Source organism: Physella acuta, unplaced genomic scaffold (genome assembly GCF_028476545.2).
Source record: "Physella acuta isolate Inbredline_101_S28 unplaced genomic scaffold, ASM2847654v3 ptg000405l, whole genome shotgun sequence".
NCBI lineage: Eukaryota > Metazoa > Mollusca > Gastropoda > Physidae > Physella > Physella acuta.
This window is the reverse complement of record NW_026731924.1, coordinates 935528-957945: the sequence shown is the minus strand read 5'-3', so window position 1 is coordinate 957945 and position 22418 is coordinate 935528. Positions and strand designations below refer to the sequence as shown.

The following is a 22418-nucleotide window of genomic DNA, read 5'->3' as shown; positions in this document are numbered from 1 at the left end:
TCTAAAATTCATTTTCTAACATTGCTTTTTTATAATGCAAAAGTGTGACGTCGCACCATCTGAACCCCCCTCCCTCCCCCTCATCACACACCGTCACAAAATTACTGACCCCCTCCCCCCTACCAGAGTTTCTTCCAGGGAGATATTAAATGTATCTCTTTTTTAAAATTCGAAATTAATTCGCTATTTATCCTTACGGGGTCGCATTTCGCTATAAAATAGTAGATCTATAAAGCGATTACAAATAACCCTAACTTATTCGTCGAAACATCGGCTTCAACGGGGGAAGCTACTCTCATTTACAAAAAACAATTTAAAATGGCGACTTACACAGGCATGTGTTTGTGTTGTTTTTATTAGGCCTAGATCTAGATTAATCTAGATCTATATCAAAATTATCGATCATATATAGATCTATGTCTGATATTATATTTTATTATATTAGGCTTATAGTACAGTAAAGTACAGTTACATTATACAAATAGTTTTTGCACATATTGTCCAATATCCACGCAATTTTTCCACAATGTCACATGTTGTTGTAGAATGAATCAATGTAAATGTTTGGTAATCTATCATTTTGGGTACGTAAAATCGCCCGCGGCTAGTAACGTACGAAAAAGTTACCTCATTGTCAAGGCTTTAATAGAAGTATATTGTGATATATTTGTGTCAAATATTATAGATGAATGAATAATAAAAATATATAAATATTAGGTTTAGCCTAATTATGGATTTTTTATAATTAAATATTCTGTTATTTCAAATACACCATTAAGTTCCTTACCCCTTAAGAGAACATTTGACACCACATTTAAATATCTAGCTTAATCGGTTGACGAGAAAAGAGAGAATTTAAAATTTTTCCGAGAATGGAAAATGAAAGTCAGAACATCGTTTTTGCTCCTCGACCGGCATAACATGACGTCGTGGACTTGTGTGCACGAGCTTTTAATTCCCGCCATGGTAATTGCGTCAGCTTAGGTTATTTACTCACCGGAAAATAACAAAAAGCAACTGGTTGATAATAAAACTAGATCTAGAGAAATCTAGTTATTTTATTATTTATTAAATTCTACTCTACATGTTATTCATACCATTTTATGAAGTAATGAACACCTGCATAAATCAAATGACCATAATAAATATTTTTATTTCAAATTCTAATTTTAAAAAATATGCATAAAATAATATGATAGTAATAGTTAAGAGTTAAGATAGTTTATAAATACAAATACATTTTACACTCAATCACATTATATTGAGTCAACAGTGTGGCAGCTGAGGTTCATACATGAGTATTAGTGTCTTTTTTTTTTTTTACATTACATTTTTTTTTCATCTTGAAAACATGACGTATGTGATTTTTTTTTTTTTAAATAAAATCTCCAAACATCGTCACTCGCGTGATTGCTTGCTTATGTTTACTATCCTGTGGATGAAAAATCCCACCACGGTCGCGGGGTCACCCTGACTTCAGCAGGCCTATAGTACACGTCATAGAATGAACACGCGTACACGAGATGGTCGGTGTCTTCACTTCTCTCTCTCTTCCCCCCCCCCCCCCCCCCCCCCCCCACCCTTCTTCTTCAAGCTCATTGAAAAACAGACCTATTTCCCTTCTGGTCATTTTTTTTTTTTTAAAGCTCGGTCATTTTTTTTAAAGTTTGCATATCAGCCAGCTGTATAAAAAAATATTTTTTTTTAACTAGATCTACGTCTAGCTTAAAAAAATAAATAAATAAACGCTTAAAATGCCCGTAAACAGATTATTTAGCGCCAAAAAAAAAAAAGGCCGCTGAACGAGCATTTTTTAAAATACGCAGCAATGAAAAAGGCTAACGGCCAATCAATTAAGTCTAAAAATCGCCCGTAATTAGGCCTAGCGCTGAAAAAGGCCACTGAACGAGCATCACTGATTATATAAACGAATAGGCCACGCGGCGTTGACGAGGTTAACCACCGGTCACGAATGCAGCAACGGTCGGCCCACAGTGAAGAAAAAATCAATATACTAATAAAATTACTAATACAATAATAATGTCCATGATTTTACTTTTTCCGCACATGCTACAATTGAATAATATTTAATAATAATTAAAATACTAGACTTAACAGTTCATTCCGTAAAAAACAAAAACTAGTTGTTTCAGTCTGGCAACTAGCGTAACAATGACGTCATGATACTAAAAATAGCGGATAGAAATGTCAGCGTGGGTACCTCATTTTGGAATTAGATTTTGGAAAGTAGAATCGATAATACTGTAAATATACATGGTAATTATCTCAATTATATATTAATTTAGTGTTATCAGAGCCGTTTTCCCCGTTATTGGGTCGTTTTTGGCCGCGGTTCAGTTTTTACGGAGAGTGCTCCACTAGAAATCCTCTCATTATTTACAAACACAATTCTCGCGATTTTTTCTGGCATTCTAAGTCATATTATCTATTTTATTAGCATTTTGTGTTAAAATAATGATGAGAATTAGCGAGATAAACAGTTCTTTAATTTGTCGTGGATAGGACCCCTAAAATAAACGTAGAAACCGTCAGAAAACGACGCGTGACGTTTCAGGGTCAGAGGTCAATCCAGCCATCTAAGTGACGAACCGGCCTAATAAATATTAGTATTACTCGCTAACTTGGAGGCGTGGTCGGTTGCTAACAACAATATGGCGTCCGGACCGGACGCATGACTTCCGGCGTTTTTTTTTGCCAAATTCCAGAGACCTTCTACTAATTAAATTTAAAAATGTTTACCACGCGCAAAATGGCGGGATTTCCGTGTCATAACAACAAACAATAGGTGGCAGGGTTAGATATGCCAGAAAAGCATTTTAAAATTTGGTTTGGAGAACGGAGGCTAAATTCAAAAGTTGGTTTCATTAAAATTAATAGAATTTGAAAAATATCAACTATGTAGGTACAAAAATGATTATATAAGTAAAGCATTATTAAGTCTATCAGTCTATGTAAAAAGAAAGCAAATATTGTCGGCACTTTTTTTATAAGATCGGCTCTCATATCACAACCAATTTATTTTTATTTTTTAAAAACCACGTGACCGCTATTTGAGATCACTAGTGAGGAACTCTGGGTGCATGGCCACTTAAAAAGTCTAACCTGATTTGTGGTTTTCTTTAGCATCAAGGGTTAGAAGAGTTGTCATGGAGAGATGTGTTGGCCATGGCAGTGAGTGTCAATAAATATTAAATTAAGTAATTTAGTTTAAAATGAACTAAAAACTAAATTAGTGCCTAATGGATTAAATATGGATGTCTATTATTCAGTGGTCATGTTTATATTGAAAATTGCGTAAATTTTAGATTTAGTAAGAAAAACTAATAAATATGGGCCAGAAATTAACTTTAATTAAACAGCAATGTTTGCGAGCAAGATTTGTTATATAAACAGCAGCCATTTGTAAAATAGAGTGGCTTCCCCCTGATTCTCGCGCTATAAGTTTAGAAAAAAAAACTTAAACAAGATGGCTGCTATAGTAAATGAGCATGGTTGCATCTGTTGGAAACAGGAGGCTGCTTTCACGGGGGGGGGGGGGGTGTAGGGTCGGGGTTAGGGGAAGGGGGGGGGTTAGTGTTTTAAACCAAATATTTTCAGTGGCAGCATTGGTACTGTCGAATTCACAAATTATGAATTACTGAAAAGTAGAAAATAAAACAACTAAATAGCGGCATATGATACGCCGCGGGTCGGCTCGTTAGTTATATAACTAGAAGCCTACTAATGTCATTAGACTACTTTTTTTATTTTTGACTTATTTAAGTAGCGTCCGCTCATATGTTCCTCTTTTTAGGCATGGCTGTTCTTACTTTTGGCTGACAGGGGTAGGCATGTCTGAAACAATAATTAATTAACTACATCTAATTGTGTCAAATTTATTTCACATTTAAAATATGTCCAGTTGAAAGAAATTGATTTTGTTAGAAGTGGTTGAAGTTTTTGCTCACAAGTTTTGACACATGATGAAGACAAATGCTTTTAGCTCAAGGAATCAAGTGAAATAAAAGCTTATAAAAAGGAAAGTCCTAATTAAAACGGAATATCACAATATTGATGACCTTAGACTTGCAAAGTTTTTTCTTTCAACTAATGAGCTTTTTTTCTACCAGGTTTAATTCTTCGTATAAAAGGCAAGGATACAAAGTTGCCAGATAAGCTGAAATTGGCCAAATTCGCCTGGGTCAATGAATCTGTACACATTCCCAATAAAAATCAACAGATCCTTGAGTTTATTTGTGGCCTTCTTATTAACAAGAAAAAGTAAGTTACGTCTATTGTTACAAACCATATTCTACCAAATACACTGACTGTACCACCAAAACAGACTGTTATGGCCCTTTTATTTCCAGGCACAACCTCTCTAAAGAGGATATACATCGTACGTGGGAAACTCTTGATAAACTTCTTGACACATGCAACCAGCCAGTAGTACTTAAACCATCAATATTACATGTAAGTAGCCAGTGTTACTTAAACCATCAATATTACGTGTAAGTAGCCAGTGTTACTTAAACCATCAATATTACATGTAAGTAGCCAGTAGTACATAAACCATCAATATTACATGTAAGTAGCCAGTGTTACTTAAACCATCAATATTACATGTAAGTAGCCAGTAGTACTTAAACCATCATTACATGTAAGTAGCCAGTAGTACTTAAACCATCAATATTACGTGTAAGTAGCCAGTAGTACTTATAAACCATCAATATTACATTTCAATATTGCGTGTTAGTAGCCAGTGAATTATAGGCCTATATTTTAATGTTATACTTGTTTGAAAAAAATATTTTATGTAATAGTTATTGGTCAAAACGCAATGTTCTTTACTAAATTTTGCACGATTTTAATGTCAAAGCAAAGAAATAACTAAATAGCTAAAAATCCGACACGTTTAAAATAACATTGGCTACCAATACCTATTAGAAAAACCAAATTATATACATTATTAGTCAACACAACACCATATTAAATGCACACACTGATTAAAAGACTTAAATGATTCTGTTAAAAACCCCACTGTTCAATGGGATTTATGTTGTTTTTTAAAGTAATTTTTATTACTTTTGGGAGAGAAAATTGTATACATTTCATAGGGCACGTCTTGATAAGTAGATCTATCGATCTAAATAAAATTTGAATGAAATAGTTCATTTCTTCATATTCTAAAATTGGAAGATGATGCCATTAGTTTTGTGTACTTTTCATAGTTTAAACATGTGACATAAAGTTTAGTTTATACATTTAGAACATCCAACATATTATTTTCAACAAAAGTCTGTATCTTTAAGTTCTCCATATGTTGCGGAACATACTGATCACATAGCCTCAGAAATGTTGCAGAGAGAGAGAGAGAGAGAGAGAGAGAGAGAGAGAGAGAGGTGCGCACATGGGCTTTTATATATTAGGATGCTTGGGTAGATGAGGCCTGATAGCTAGGGACAGCAACTCATCTAAGTGAGACAACTCCAAAATCAAACATTTGCTGCCTTGTAGTTTGTTCTTGATTTGGTCAAAGGCTATTGAAGCAAATCCAAAAAGAAAAGCAGGATGAATTTGAAGTCAACGGCCAATATGGCGCATAATTAGATGACACAAATACTTATTTGTGTTGGAGGGAATCTCTTCCAACTCTACAATTAAGAACGAAGAAGAAAAACACAATGACGAACACAGTTTAAAGGTCAACGATCTCCTAGTTTATTATTCTATATAATATATGTAAAAGTTTATTTATTCTATGTCATATCTATATATATAATTCTCTTCTTAGATACCATAGAAAACACCAAGCTGTAAGCGCGCCTAGCAGCCCCCTCTCTTCCTCTCTAGGCATATCTCTACCACCCCCACCCCCATATTGGTCTGGTGAGCTGTGGTTCACGCTAAATGTTTACAATTATAGAGCCGGGTTTAGTGACGGCTATTAGGGGCAGATAAATTAGTTTGAAACGATTTTAAACTTAGGGGAGGTAACTAAGAGGAGGCTGCTTTTACCGGGGGGGGGGGGGGAGTTATCGTCCTTAATGATCTACTGATAGTGTTTTAAAGCAAATATTTTCAGTGGCAGCATTGGTACTGTCGAATTCACAAAAATATGAATTACTGAACAGTAGAAAATAAAACAACTAAATAGTGGTGTATTATACGCCGCGGGTCGGCTCGTATGTAATAACTATCCTACACTTATTCTGCTGTCTAGTTTTCTTTTTCTCCTACATAGCAATCTACTCAACTCATTCATGATCCAAACTATTGATGCTACACGTTCAAATGACAAACATCTTGTATCTTTCAATCTGCTAGTAACACATAGTTTATCTAACCTAACCCGAACACGTTCAAATGACAAACATCTTGTATCTTTCAATCTGCTGGTTACACATAGTTTATCTAACCTAACCCTAACACGTTCAAATGACAAACATCTTGTATCTTTCAATCTGCTAGTAACACATAGTTTATCTAACCTAACCCGAACACGTTCAAATGACAAACATCTTGTATCTTTCAATCTGCTAGTAACACATAGTTTATCTTTCAATCTGCTGGTTACACATAGTAGCATCTTGTATATCTCAGGCGGTGATTGATGCCATGCAGGGGGCGAGCACTAAGGGAGAGAACTCCACACATCTGCAGCACGTCATCAACTGTACACAGAAACTTGTCACTGCAGTGGTCACCTCACAATTTGACACATTAGTAAGTTGTTTGTGTGTAGTGGTCACCTCACAATTTGACACATTAGTAAGTTGTTTGTGTGTAGTGGTCACCTCACAATTTGACACATTAGTAAGTTGTTTGTGTGTAGTGGTCACCTCACAATTTGACACATTAGAAAGTTGTTTGTGTGTAGTGGTCACCTCACAATTTGACACATTAGTAAGTTGTTTGTGTGTAGTGGTCACCTCACAATTTGACACATTAGTAAGTTGTTTGTGTGTAGTGGTCACCTCACAATTTGACACATTAGTAAGTTGTTTGTGTGTAGTGGTCACCTCACAATTTGACACATTGGTAAATGTGAAACATTTGTATCTACTCAATGTGAAACATTTGTATCTACTCAATGTGAAACATTTGTATCTACTCAATGTGAAACATTTGTATCTACTCAATGTGAAACATTTGTATCTACTCAACAATGTGAAACATTTGTATCTACTCAATGTGAAACATTTGTATCTACTCAATGTGAAACATTTGTATCCACTCAATGTGAAACATTTGTATCTACTCAATGTGAAACATTTGTATCTACTCAATGTGAAACATTTGTATCTACTCAATGTGAAACATTTGTATCTACTCAATGTGAAACATTTGTATCTACTCAATGTGAAACATTTGTATCCACTCTATGTGAAACATTTGTATCTACTCAATGTGAAACATTTGTATCCACTCAATGTGAAACATTTGTATCTACTCAATGTGAAACATTTATATCTACTCAATGTGAAACATTTGTATCCACTCAATGTGAAACATTTGTATCTACTCAATGTGAAACATTTGTATCTACTCAATGTGAAACATTTGTATCTACTCAATGTGAAACAATCATATCTACTCAATGTGAAACATTTGTATCCACTCAATGTGAAACATTTGTATCTATTCAATGTGAAACATTTATATCTACTCAATGTGAAACATTTGTATCTACTCAATGTGAAACATTTGTATCCACTCAATGTGAAACATTTGTATCTACTCAGTGTGAAACATTTGTATCTACTCAATGTGAAACATTTATATCTACTCAATGTGAAACATTTGTATCTACTCAATGTGAAACATTTGTATCCACTCAATGTGAAACATTTGTATCTACTCAGTGTGAAACATTTGTATCTACTCAATGTGAAACATTTGTATCTACTCAATGTGAAACATTTGTATCCACTCAATGTGAAACATTTGTATCTACTCAATGTGAAACATTTGTATCTACTCAATGTGAAACATTTGTATCTACTCAATGTGAAACATTTGTATCCACTCAATGTGAAACATTTGTATCTACTCAATGTGAAACATTTGTATCCACTCAATGTGAAACATTTGTATCTACTCAATGTGAAACATTTGTATCCACTCAATGTGAAACATTTGTATCCACTCAATGTGAAACATTTGTATCCACTCAATGTGAAACATTTGTATCTACTCAACAATGTGAAACATTTGTATCTACTCAATGTGAAACATTTGTATCTACTCAACAATGTGAAACATTTGTATCTACTCAATGTGAAACATTTGTATCTACTCAATGTGAAACATTTGTATCCACTCAATGTGAAACATTTGTATCTACTCAATGTGAAACATTTGTATCTACTCAATGTGAAACATTTGTATCCACTCAACAATGTGAAACATTTGTATCTACTCAATGTGAAACATTTGTATCTACTCAACAATGTGAAACATTTGTATCTACTCAATGTGAAACATTTGTATCTACTCAATGTGAAACATTTGTATCCACTCAATGTGAAACATTTGTATCTACTCAATGTGAAACATTTGTATCCACTCAATGTGAAACATTTGTATCTACTCAACAATGTGAAACATTTGTATCTATTCAATGTGAAACATTTGTATCTACTCAATGTAAAACATTTGTATCCACTCAATGTGAAACATTTGTATCTACTCAATGTGAAACATTTGTATCTACTCAATGTAAAACATTTGTATCTACTCAGTGTGACCTGCTTGGTGCCATCTGTGATTTGATCCTGCGCTGTCAGCCTGCCATGCTGCCATCTCTGGTACAAGTTGAAGAATCCACTCTTGTTGTGCTAGGCACCTGCCTTAGATCTCATCTCAACCAATGTCAGGTACATGTCTGTGGTTGTGTTGGGCACCTGCCTTAGATCTCATCTCAACCAATGTCAGGTACATGTCTGTGGTATTGTTTGGCACCTGCCTTAGATCTCATCTCAACCAATGTCAGGTACATGTCTGTGGTTGTGTTGGGCACCTGCCTTAGATCTCATCTCAACCAATGTCAGGTACATGTCTGTGGTATTGTTTGGCACCTGCCTTAGATCTCATCTCAACCAATGTCAGGTACATGTCTGTGGTTGTGTTGGGCACCTGCCTTAGATCTCATCTCAACCAATGTCAGGTACATGTCTGTGGTATTGTTTGGCACCTGCCTTAGATCTCAACCAATGTCAGGTACATGTCTGTGGTTGTGTTGGGCACCTGCCTTAGATCTCATCTCAACCAATGTCAGGTACATGTCTGTGGTTGTGTTTGGCACCTGCCTTAGATCTCAACCAATGTCAGGTACATGTCTGTGGTTGTGTTTGGCACCTGCCTTAGATCTCAACCAATGTCAGGTACATGTCTGTGGTTGTGTTGGGCACCTGCCTTAGATCTCATCTCAACCAATGTCAGGTACATGTCTGTGGTTGTGTTTGGCACCTGCCTTAGATCTCAACCAATGTCAGGTACATGTCTGTGGTTGTGTTTGGCACCTGCCTTAGATCTCAACCAATGTCAGGTACATGTCTGTGGTTGTGTTTGGCACCTGCCTTAGATCTCAACCAATGTCAGTTACATGTCTGTGGTTGTGTTCAATTTATTATGTGGATGATCACACTACCCACACACCCCCTCTCCCACTTTATGCTAAATTAAAATGAGATTTTTCTCTGTAGGTGCTTACAATTGTTTCGGAAAAACTTCTCAACACAGCTCTTCTTGTTTTGAATAAAACACACAGTCAAAGTTTGCTGGATTTTTTATTGGCCTGCCTTCTACATGTGTAAGTATACTATTGTTGGCCTGTCTTCTACATGTGTAAGTATACTATTGTTGGCCTGTCTTCTACATGTGTAAGTATACTATTGTTGGCCTGTCTTCTACATGTGTAAGTATACTATTGTTGGCCTGCCTTCAACATGTGTAAGTATACTATTGTTGGCCTGCCTACTTCTACACATGTTGGTATACTATTGTTGGCCTGCCTACTTCTACACATGTTGTTATACTGATACATTGACCTATGGTGTGTATAATGATACTTCAACCACATTCCATTCAGAGATCACATGGAGACCTATGCCACATTTTTGGAACATCATGATGAAGATTCTGTGAAATTTGGAAGAAAATATTTGGAAAACAGCCTGTCATTAATAGTAGCCAATAGCTGTCAGGTAAGAGAAATGGTGGATGATTGATTGTCTGCAAGAATTGATTGTTATCAACCCTATTAGACAACGATCTGGTATATAGAGGGTTAGGGCTGTATTTCTAGTTTTATTAACTCTTTAAGACCGTAATGCCGCTCCCAGCATCTAATCAAATGTTCTCTATTTAATTAGTTGTTTTTCAGAATCCATCGTAAATCTAGGTCATGATAACGCTATAGCCCCTATTTTTTGTTGTATTTACTTTCTTGTCAGGTTAATTTTGTATTTTATAGAATTTTTTTGTAAAACAACTCGCAAATATTTCTCTTGATGTTCTGCTCTATTCTCAATTACTCAATTACTAGGCAAAATAATGTACTAAAAGCAAGTTTACATCATACACTAATGGTCCTTTGTTAAAACTAGATTGGTAAAAATAACGATTACAAGTATATGTTTTTGAAATGACCATGAAACAGTGTTAAAAAATTGAAACCCTGTATCATTGTTTTCCATCATAACCATGACAACGGTAAAGAAAAAGAGGTCAATCGTCAACTTTTCTAGTTAAGATTTGTCTTACACATCAGCAGCTTAGAAAATTTTTTTTAAATCAGCAGAGAGATGGCTGGCCACGTGAAAGTTTTTTGGCTGGTTTTCTTAGAGCTTTTGTTCAACTCAACAAGTAAGTAGAGAAACCTTGTGATGTCTCAACATGACATGCCCCTTGTACCACCCCTTGTACCACCCCTTGTACCACCCCTTGTACCACCCCTTGTACCACCCCTTGTACCACCCCTTGTACCACCCCTTGTACCACCCCTTGTACCACCCCTTGTACCACCCCTTGTACCACCCCTTGTACCACCCCTTGTACCACCCCAGCATGACATTCATCCCTTGTACCATCCTAACATGACATGTATTCTAGTACCATCCTAATATGACATTTATCCCTTGTACCATCCCAACATATTTATCCCTAGTACCATTCTAATATGACATTTATTCCTTGTACCATCCTAACATGATATTTATCCCTAGTACCACCCCAACCATATTTATCCCTAGTACCACCCCAACCATATTTATCCCTAGTACCACCCTAACCATATTTATCCCTAGTACCACCCCAACCATATTTATCCCTAGTACCACCCCAACCATATTTATCCCTAGTACCACCCCAACCATATTTATCCCTAGTACCACCCCAACCATATTTATCCCTAGTACCACCCCAACCATATTTATCCCTAGTACCACCCCAACCATATTTATCCCTAGTACCACCCCAACCATATTTATCCCTAGTACCACCCCAACCATATTTATCCCTAGTACCATCCCAACCATATTTATCCTCAGATCCAACCCTAGGCTGTGCTTTGAGCTCCTGAGATATGTGGTGAAGCTGCTGACCACTTGTGAGCCAGTAGAATTTGATTGGATGAAATCCTTAGCTGACTGTGTTACTGCATGTCAAGATTGTGATTTGACCTCAGGTGGAGACAGTGACCTGCTCAAGTGGTTTTTTGATCTCACTGCAAGGGTGGTAGAAAAACACTGGTCAGTTCAAAATTGTTTACTCGGTTGTAAATTGGTGGTCAGTTTTAAAATATTGTTGCAAATTGTGTTTTCAGATGTAAGTTATGTGATCAGTTATACAAATTGTGTGGTCAGTTGTAAATTGTGTGGTCAGTTGTAAATTATGTGGTCATTTATAAATTGTAGGGTCAGTTGTAAATTGTGTGGTCAGTAGTTAATTGTGTGGTCAGTTGTAAATTGTGTGGTCAGTTATAAATTGTGTGGTCAGTTGTAAATTGTGTGGTCAGTTGTAAATTGTGTGGTCAGTTGTAAATTGTGTGGTCAGTTGTAAATTGTGTGGTCAGTTGTTAATTGTGTGGTCAGTTGTTAATTGTGTGGTCAGTTGTAAATTGTGTGGTCAGTTATAAATTGTGTGGTCAGTTGTAAATTGTGTGGTTAGTTGTAAATTGTGTGGTCAGTTGTAAATTGTGTGGTTAGTTGTAAATTATGTGGTCATTTATAAATTGTGTGGTCAGTTGTAAATTGTGTGGTCAGTTGTTAATTGTGTGGTCAGTTGTAAATTGTGTGGTCAGTTGTAAATTGTGTGGTCAGTTATAAATTGTGTGGTCAGTTGTAAATTGTGTGGTTAGTTGTAAATTGTGTGGTCAGTTGTAAATTGTGTGGTCAGTTGTAACCAGTCAGATGTAAAGTTTGAGTTCATTTGTAAAGCAGATGAAAATTGTTGCTACTAATATTTCAAATGTCCTTCCCAGCTGTACCAATTGGTTTGCCTACATGCGTGCTGTCCTGGGCATCAACCATGTCGTTGTTGAAAAGTTCTGGAAGCAAGTCATTGGCAGGAGTTTGTTAGCACAGGTGTGTAGATGTCAGTAGCAAACAAGAAGCAGAAATGGGTTCTTGAACAGAGCACCAAGTTACTGTTTCTTCTAAGCTATTGGTTGTTTTAGTCTTTTACACAACACAGTTGATTTTAATTATTAATTAGAATAAAAAATATAATGAGAATTATTTCTAATTTTCTGGCCTGAAGTGGTCATGAATGATAAGTAGGATCCTATTTATTAAGGCGTAAAGTGGCCATGAATAGTAGGATCCTATTTAGTTTTGTCCTGAAGTGGCCATGAATAGTAGGATCCTATTTAGTTTTGGCCTGAAGTGGCCATGAATAGTAGGATCCTATTTAGTTAAGTCTTGAAGTGGCCATGAATAGTAGGATCCTATTTAGTTTTGGCCTAAAGTGGCCATGAATAGTAGGATCCTATTTAGTTTTGGCCTAAAGTGGCCATGAAAAGTAGGATCCTATTTAGTTTTGGCCTAAAGTGGCCATGAATAGTAGGATCCTATTTAGTTAAGTCTTGAAGTGGCCATGAATAGCAGGATCCTATTTAGTTTTGTCCTGAAGTGGCCATGAATAGTAGGATCCTATTTAGTTTTGGCCTAAAGTGGCCATGAAAAGTAGGATCCTATTTAGTTTTGGCCTAAAGTGGCCATGAATAGTAGGATCCTATTTAGTTAAGTCTTGAAGTGGCCATGAATAGCAGGATCCTATTTAGTTTTGTCCTGAAGTGGCCATGAATAGTAGGATCCTATTTAGTTTTGGCCTGAAGTGGCCATGAATAGTAGGATCCTATTTAGTTTTGGCCTAAAGTGGCCATGAATAGTAGGATCCTATTTAGTTTTGGCCTAAAGTGGCCATGAATAGTAGGATCCTATTTAGTTTTGGCCTAAAGTGGCCATGAATAGTAGGATCCTATTTAGTTTTGGCCTGAAGTGGCCATGAATAGTAGGATCCTATTTAGTTTTGGCCTGAAGTGGCCATGAATAGTAGGATCCTATTTAGTTTTGGCCTAAAGTGGCCATGAATAGTAGGATCCTATTTAGTTTTGGCCTAAAGTGGCCATGAATAGTAGGATCCTATTTAGTTTTGGCCTAAAGTGGCCATGAATAGTAGGATCCTATTTAGTTTGTTTTGACTTTCAGCTGCCAGACCATGAGACGGACACCAGGGACCTGTTTTTAGGGGAGCTAATCCTGCTGTATGTCAAACTTCGCCGTACATCAGATTTGCTTGACGTCATATTGAAGGTGGTGGTGGAATGCCCGTCTACAATGTCCAGCTTTAAAGTCTTGCCTCACTTTCACAAGAGGTGAGTTTACTAGCTGTAGAGCTATATGTGCATTTTCTTGTGGTAGTGTGCAATCGTGTGTGATACAATTTGTGTATAAATTTGACAGTTTGTGTGTGATGTTTAATGAAGTGCCTCAGACCACTATGCTGGAGCTCCTGGAAAAACTACACAAGTCTGCAACTGATCTGGTCCGTCAAGCAACAGGTTGGCTGTCATCTTGTGTCCCCAGACATTGTCCACCTATGTTTGTCCAATACCATACATTTGTCCACTCAGTTGTCCACTCAGTTGTCCACTCTTGTGTCTATTAAGTTGTCCATACATGTGTCCATACATTTATTTACTCATTTGTCCTCACATTAATCCACTCAGTTGACCTCCCATTAATCCACTTAGTTGTCCTCACATTAATCCACTCAGTTGACCATACATTAATCCACTCAGTTGACCATACATTAATCCACTCAGTTGTCCTCACATTAATCCACTCAGTTGACCATACATTAATCCACTCAGTTGACCATACATTAATCCACTCAGTTGTCCTCACATTAATCCACTCAGTTGACCATACATTAATCCACTCAGTTGTCCTTACATTAATCCACTCAGTTGACCTCACATTAATCCACTTAGTTGTCATCACATTAATCCACTCATTTGTCCATACATTTATTTACTCATTTGTCTTCACATTAATCCACTCATTTGTCTTCACATTAATCCACTCAGTTGACCATACATTAATCCACTCAGTTGTCCTCAATTTAATCCACTCAGTTGTCCTCAATTTAATCCACTCAGTTGTCTTCACATTAATCCACTCAGTTGACCATACATTAATCCACTCAGTTGTCCCCACATTAATCCACTCAGTTGTCCATACATTTATTTACTCATTTGTCTTCACATTAATCCACTCATTTGTCTTCACATTAATCCACTTAGTTGTCCTCAATTTAATCCACTCAGTTGTCTTCACATTAATCCACTCAGTTGACCATACATTAATCCACTCAGTTGTCCTCACATTAATCCACTCAGTTGACCTCACATTAATCCACTTAGTTGTCCTCAATTTAATCCACTCAGTTGTCTTCACATTAATCCACTCAGTTGACCTTACATTAATCCACTCAGTTGTCCTCACATTAATCCATTCAGTTGTCCTCACATTAATCCACTCAGTTGTCCCCACATTAATCCACTCAGTTGTCCCCACATTAATCCACTCAGTTGTCCATACATTTATTTACTCATTTGTCTTCACATTAATCCACTCATTTGTCTTCACATTAATCCACTTAGTTGTCCTCAATTTAATCCACTCAGTTGTCTTCACATTAATCCACTCAGTTGACCATACATTAATCCACTCAGTTGTCCTCACATTAATCCACTCAGTTGACCTCACATTAATCCACTTAGTTGTCCTCAATTTAATCCACTCAGTTGTCTTCACATTAATCCACTCAGTTGACCTTACATTAATCCACTCAGTTGTCCTCACATTAATCCATTCAGTTGTCCTCACATTAATCCACTCAGTTGTCCATACATTAATCCACTCAGTTGTCCATACATTAATCCACTCAGTTGTCCTCACATTAATCCACTCAGTTGTCCTCACATTAATCCATTCAGTTGTCCTCACATTAATCCACTCAGTTGTCCATACATTAATCCACTCAGTTGTCCTTACATTAATCCACTCAGTTGTCCTTACATTAATCCACTCAGTTGTCCTTACATTAATCCACTCAGTTGTCCATACATTAATCCATTCAGTTGTCCTCACATTAATCCACTCAATTGTCCATATTATGATCCAGCCAAATGATTTATTTCTTGTGTAGAAGAAACACCAGGACTGACATGGACATTGAGCCTATTGTCCTGTTTGTTGACCAACTGCCGTCTGCTGGACCAAAGGTCAGGTGGTTTGCTCTACCAGAAGACACGACAGATGTTGCATTTGATTGAGGCGGACATCTTGACGCCTCTGTTCCAGAAGAATGTAAGGTTCAATTTTCTTTTTTTTTAAAAACAAATTTCATGGGTTGGTCCAATAGGTTGGTTGGTCCAGTAGGTTGGTTGGTCCAGTAGGTTGGTTGGTCCAATAGGTTGGTTGGTCGAGTAGGTTGGTTGGTCCAGTAGGTTGGTTGGTCCAATAGGTTGGTTGGTCCAGTAGGTTGGTTGGTCCAGTAGGTTGGTCCAGTAGGTTGGTTGGTCCAATAGGTTGGTTGGTCCAGTAGGTTGGTCCAGTAGGTTGGTCCAATAGGTTGGTTGGTCCAGTAGGTTGGTCCAGTAGGTTGGTCCAGTAGGTTGGTTGGTCCAATAGGTTGGTCCAGTAGGTTGGTCCAGTAGGTTGGTTGGTCCAATAGGTTGGTTGGTCCAGTAGGTTGGTTGGTCCAGTAGGTTGGTCCAGTAGGTTGGTTGGTCCAGTAGGTTGGTCCAATAGGTTGGTTGGTCCAGTAGGTTGGTCCAATAGGTTGGTTGGTCCAGTAGGTTGGTCCAGTAGGTTGGTTGGTCCAGTAGGTTGGTCCAGTAGGTTGGTTGGTCCTGTAGGTTGGTTGGTCCAGTAGGTTGGTCCAATAGGTTGGTTGGTCCAATAGGTTGGTTGGTCCAGTAGGTTGGTCCAATAGGTTGGTTGGTCCAGTAGGTTGGTCCAGTAGGTTGGTTGGTCCAGTAGGTTGGTCGGTCCAATAGGTTGGTCCAGTAGGTTGGTCCAGTAGGTTGGTCCAATAGGTTGGTCCAGTAGGTTGGTCCAATAGGTTGGTTGGTCCAGTAGGTTGGTCCAGTAGGTTGGTCCAGTAGGTTGGTCCAGTAGGTTGGTCCAGTAGGTTTGATTCTTGTTCCTGTCTTGAACACTCTCCCTCTAGGGTAACAAGATGGCTGAGGCTAAAGAACTTCTCTCAACTTGGACGCTGGCCAAAATTCTACATTTTCCTCGATGGAGAGAAAATGTGGAAAAAGATGAATTGAATGATGTGCTGAGTTCTAAGTTAGTCCAGGTAGGTAAACACCAATCTAATTAGGTGTTGATTGTTAATTAGGTGTTGGTTGTTAACAGTCTTTTTTAAATTATTACCTGATTTTACCTAGTTTTCTTCTTTTTGTAAAATAGAGGATAAAGTTTTAGAAAGAAATCATAGACTGGCTATTGCCATAAACTGGCTATTGCCATAAACTGGCTATTGCCATAAACTGGCTATTGCCATAAACTGGCTATTGCCATAAACTGGCTATTGCCATATTTTTCAGAATATGGATCAGAAGGTCAAAGTTGAACTGGCCCTGCAGAGAACTAAGCTAGCTGGTTGTCATAGAAACGTGCAGGAGAATTACAAGCAGGATTTGAATATCAAGCAACTTGTCTCGGATCTCTTTAATCTACCAGTACTCACTGAAACTATGGTCTTCACATTGTGGAGTGTAGGTGTTTCATCTTTTAATTCATCAGGTTCATGTGTTGATTGATCAGGTTCATGTGTTGATTGATCAGGTTCATGTGTTGATTGATCAGGTTCATGTGTTGATTGATCAGGTTCATGTGTTGATTGATCAGGTTCATGTGTTGATTGATGAGGTTCATGTGTTGATTGATCAGGTTCATGTGTTGATTGATCAGGTTCATGTGTTGATTGATCAGGTTCATGTGTTGATTGATCAGGTTCATGTGTTGATTGATCAGGTTCATGTGTTGATTGATCAGGTTCATGTGTTGATTGATCAGGTTCATGTGTTGATTGATCAGGTTCATTTGTTGATTGATCAGGTTCATGTGTTGATTGATGAGGTTCATGTGTTGATTGATCAGGTTCATGTGTTGATTGATCAGTTTCTTGTAATTGTTTCAGCCACTGGATGATACCTGCATTCTTCAAAAACCACTTGACAATTTTATACAATTTAAGGAGTTGTTTCCCTTGATTGGTGCTCACCTTGAAGACGAGAGCTTAGAGAAATGTGTTGATTTTATTGTCAGAGTTCTTTCCCTCACACCAGACTCATGCAAACTCAGGTATGGACTAATGAATTCAAAGTAATTGAAGATTTCCTTACGTATAACTCCCTGACCAAATTAATCATGATTCCAGGTGAGGGCCTGTCTTGTTATGCTGGATACAGGCTTCCTGAGTGTGTGGCCAATCCATTTCCATTTTCTCTTTAGGATCTCTTCTGATAGAATAAATATTGTACTTCGCTATGCTTTTTTCTCGCCTAACAATAGGAATTCTTTTCCCCCAATGAAGGCAAAAGGTGACCTTAACTATAGTGAAGTCATTTGTGTACATTTAGAATGACCTAAACTTAATGAAGTTGTGTACATTTAGAATGACCTAAACTTAATGAGGTCACTTGTGTACATTTAGAATGACCTAAACTCAATGAAGTCAATTGTGTACATGTAGACTGCCTGAGGAAACCAGTTTGAATAAAGTGGCCACTCAGATGACCAGCTTACACAGTGAGGTCCAGTCTTTCTTAGGCCATCCAGCAACATGTGAACATGAGAGACTGACGCAATTATTGGCACACGCAATCTGGAAGCAAATACTGCAGCAAGTAGAACCCTCCAGGTTAGTTTATGTCCTCCAGGTTGGTTTATGTCCTCCAGGTTGGTTTATGTACTGCAGGTTGGTTTATGTCCTCCAGGTTGGTTTATGTCCTACAGGTTGGTTTATGTCCTCCAGGTTTATGTCCTCCAGGTTGGTTTATGTCCTACAGGTTGGTTTATGTCCTCCAGGTTGGTTTATGTCCTCCAGGTTGGTTTATGTCCTCCAGGTTGGTTTATGTCCTCCAGGTTGGTTTATGTCCTCCAGGTTGGTTTATGTCCTCTGGTGCAATGTTTGATTTGTGTTAACATGGCCTACTACTGGTGCAATGTTTGATTTGTGTTAACATGACCTACTACTGGTGCAATGTTTGATTTGTGTTAACATGGCCTACTACTGGTGCAATGTTTGATTTGTGTTGACATGGCCTACTACTGGTGCAATGTTTGATTTGTGTTAACATGGCCTACTACTGGTTCAATGTTTGATTTGTGTTAACATGGCCTACTACTGGTGCAATGTTTGTGTTAACATGGCCTACTACTGGTGCAATGTTTGATTTGTGTTAACATGTCCTACTACTGGTGCAATGTTTGATTTGTGTTAACATGGCCTACTACTGGTGCAATGTTTGATTTGTGTTAACATGGCCTACTACTGGTGCAATGTTTGTGTTAACATGGCCTACTACTGGTGCAATGTTTGTGTTAACATGGCCTACTACTGGTGCAATGTTTGATTTGTGTTGACATGGCCTACTACTGGTGCAATGTTTGATTTGTGTTAACATGGCCTACTACTGGTTCAATGTTTGATTTGTGTTAACATGGCCTACTACTGGTGCAATGTTTGTGTTAACATGGCCTACTACTGGTGCAATGTTTGATTTGTGTTAACATGTCCTACTACTGGTGCAATGTTTGATTTGTGTTAACATGGCCTACTACTGGTGCAATGTTTGATTTGTGTTAACATGGCCTACTACTGGTGCAATGTTTGTGTTAACATGGCCTACTACTGGTGCAATGTTTGTGTTAACATGGCCTACTACTGGTGCAATGTTTGATTTGTGTTAACATGACCTACTACTGGTGCAATGTTTGATTTGTGTTAACATGTCCTACTACTGGTGCAATGTTTGATTTGTGTTAACATGACCTACTACTGGTGCAATGTTTGATTTGTGTTAACATGGCCTACTACTGGTGCAATGTTTGATTTGTGTTAACATAGCCTACTACTGGTGCAATGTTTGATTTGTGTTAACATGACCTACTACTGGTGCAATGTTTGATTTGTGTTAACATGGCCTACTACTGGTGCAATGTTTGTGTTAACATGGCCTACTACTGGTGCAATGTTTGATTTGTGTTAACATGACCTACTACTGGTGCAATGTTTGATTTGTGTTAACATGGCCTACTACTGGTGCAATGTTTGATTTGTGTTAACATAGCCTACTACTGGTGCAATGTTTGATTTGTGTTAACATGACCTACTACTGGTGCAATGTTTGATTTGTGTTAACATGGCCTACTACTGGTGCAATGTTTGATTTGTGTTAACATGGCCTACTACTGGTGCAATGTTTGTGTTAACATGGCCTACTACTGGTGCAATGTTTGATTTGTGTTAACATGGCCTACTACTGGTGCAATGTTTGATTTGTGTTGACATGGCCTACTACTGGTGCAATGTTTGATTTGTGTTAACATGGCCTACTACTGGTGCAATGTTTGATTTGTGTTAACATGGCCTACTACTGGTGCAATGTTTGATTTGTGTTAACATGGCCTACTACTGGTGCAATGTTTGTGTTAACATGGCCTACTACTGGTGCAATGTTTGTGTTAACATGGCCTACTACTGGTGCAATGTTTGATTTGTGTTAACATGGCCTACTACTGGTGCAATGTTTGTGTTAACATGGCCTACTACTGGTGCAATGTTTGATTTGTGTTAACATGGCCTACTACTGGTGCAATGTTTGATTTGTGTTAACATGTCCTACTACTGGTGCAATGTTTGATTTGTGTTAACATGGCCTACTACTGGTGCAATGTTTGTGTTAACATGTCCTACTACTGGTGCAATGTTTGTGTTAACATGGCCTACTACTGGTGCAATGTTTGTGTTAACATGACCTACTACTTGTGCAATGTTTGTGTTAACATGGTCTACTACTGGTGCAATGTTTGATTTGTGTTAACATGGCCTACTACTGGTGCAATGTTTGATTTGTGTTAACATGACCTACTACTGGTGCAATGTTTGATTTGTGTTGACATGGCCTACTACTGGTGCAATGTTTGATTTGTGTTAACATGGCCTACTACTGGTGCAATGTTTGATTTGTGTTGACATGGCCTACTACTGATGCAATGTTTGTGTTAACATGACCTACTACTTGTGCAATGTTTGTGTTAACATGGTCTACTACTGGTGCAATGTTTGATTTGTGTTAACATGGCCTACTACTGGTGCAATGTTTGATTTGTGTTAACATGACCTACTACTGGTGCAATGTTTGATTTGTGTTGACATGGCCTACTACTGGTGCAATGTTTGATTTGTGTTAACATGGCCTACTACTGGTGCAATGTTTGATTTGTGTTGACATGGCCTACTACTGGTGCAATGTTTGTGTTAACATGACCTACTACTGGTGCAATGTTTGTGTTAACATTGCCTACTACTGGTGCAATGTTTGATTTGTGTTAACATAGCCTACTACTGGTGCAATGTTTGATTTGTGTTAACATGGCCTACTACTGGTGCAATGTTTGATTTGTGTTAACATGGCCTACTACTGGTGCAATGTTTGATTTGTGTTAACATGACCTACTACTGGTGCAATGTTTGATTTGTGTTAACATGGCCTACTACTGGTGCAATGTTTGATTTGTGTTAACATGTCCTACTACTGGTGCAATGTTTGATTTGTGTTGACATGGCCTACTACTGGTGCAATGTTTGATTTGTGTTAACATGGCCTACTACTGGTGCAATGTTTGATTTGTGTTAACATGACCTACTACTGGTGCAATGTCTGATTTGTGTTAACATGGCCTACTACTGGTTCAATGTTTGATTTGTGTTAACATAGCCTACTACTGGTGCAATGTTTGATTTGTGTTAACATAGCCTACTACTGGTGCAATGTTTGATTTGTGTTAACATAGCCTACTACTGGTGCAATGTTTGATTTGTGTTAACATGGCCTACTACTGGTGCAATGTTTGATTTGTGTTAACATGGCCTACTACTGGTTCAATGTTTGATTTGTGTTAACATAGCCTACTACTGGTGCAATGTTTGATTTGTGTTAACATAGCCTACTACTGGTGCAATGTTTGATTTGTGTTAACATAGCCTACTACTGGTGCAATGTTTGATTTGTGTTAACATGGCCTACTACTGGTGCAATGTTTGTGTTGACATGGCCTACTACTGGTGCAATGTTTGATTTGTGTTAACATGGCCTACTACTGGTGCAATGTTTGTGTTAACATGACCTACTACTGGTGCAATGTTTGTGTTAACATGGCCTACTACTGGTGCAATGTTTGATTTGTGTTGACATGGCCTACTACTGGTGCAATGTTTGTGTTAACATGACCTACTACTGGTGCAATGTTTGTGTTAACATGGCCTACTACTGGTGCAATGTTTGATTTGTGTTAACATGTCCTACTACTGGTGCAATGTTTGATTTGTGTTAACATGGCCTACTACTGGTGCAATGTTTGATTTGTGTTAACATGTCCTACTACTGGTGCAATGTTTGATTTGTGTTAACATGACCTACTACTGGTGCAATGTTTGTGTTAACATGGCCTACTACTGGTGCAATGTTTGATTTGTGTTAACATGTCCTACTACTGGTGCAATGTTTGATTTGTGTTAACATGGCCTACTACTGGTGCAATGTTTGATTTGTGTTAACATGGCCTACTACTGGTGCAATGTTTGATTTGTGTTAACATGGCCTACTACTG

At 37.7% G+C, this 22418-nt stretch overlaps 1 protein-coding gene across 2 annotated transcripts in view; it reads left to right on the top strand.

Annotated features, from left to right (window-relative positions):
- The first annotated feature begins 302 nt into the window (after positions 1 to 302).
- The window catches only part of LOC131942406 (unhealthy ribosome biogenesis protein 2 homolog), a 48645-nt gene continuing 26529 nt past the window's right edge, over positions 303 to 22418 (top strand). Inside the window, exons 1-17 of one of the 2 annotated variants that reach the window (XM_059302272.1) lie at positions 303 to 334; positions 4131 to 4281; positions 4371 to 4473; positions 6604 to 6726; positions 8745 to 8879; positions 9708 to 9814; positions 10094 to 10208; positions 10805 to 10869; positions 11553 to 11753; positions 12485 to 12587; positions 13713 to 13879; positions 13968 to 14065; positions 15718 to 15878; positions 16744 to 16875; positions 17126 to 17296; positions 17722 to 17885; positions 18277 to 18444. In XM_059302272.1, coding sequence (XP_059158255.1) covers positions 319 to 334; positions 4131 to 4281; positions 4371 to 4473; positions 6604 to 6726; positions 8745 to 8879; positions 9708 to 9814; positions 10094 to 10208; positions 10805 to 10869; positions 11553 to 11753; positions 12485 to 12587; positions 13713 to 13879; positions 13968 to 14065; positions 15718 to 15878; positions 16744 to 16875; positions 17126 to 17296; positions 17722 to 17885; positions 18277 to 18444 — 2180 coding nt within the window. In that variant the 5' untranslated portion in view covers positions 303 to 318. Of the gene's footprint in view, positions 335 to 4130; positions 4282 to 4370; positions 4474 to 6603; positions 6727 to 8744; positions 8880 to 9707; positions 9815 to 10093; positions 10209 to 10801; positions 10870 to 11552; positions 11754 to 12484; positions 12588 to 13712; positions 13880 to 13967; positions 14066 to 15717; positions 15879 to 16743; positions 16876 to 17125; positions 17297 to 17721; positions 17886 to 18276; positions 18445 to 22418 lie in introns of both variants that reach the window. The other variant, XM_059302271.1, reaches the window with a different exon arrangement.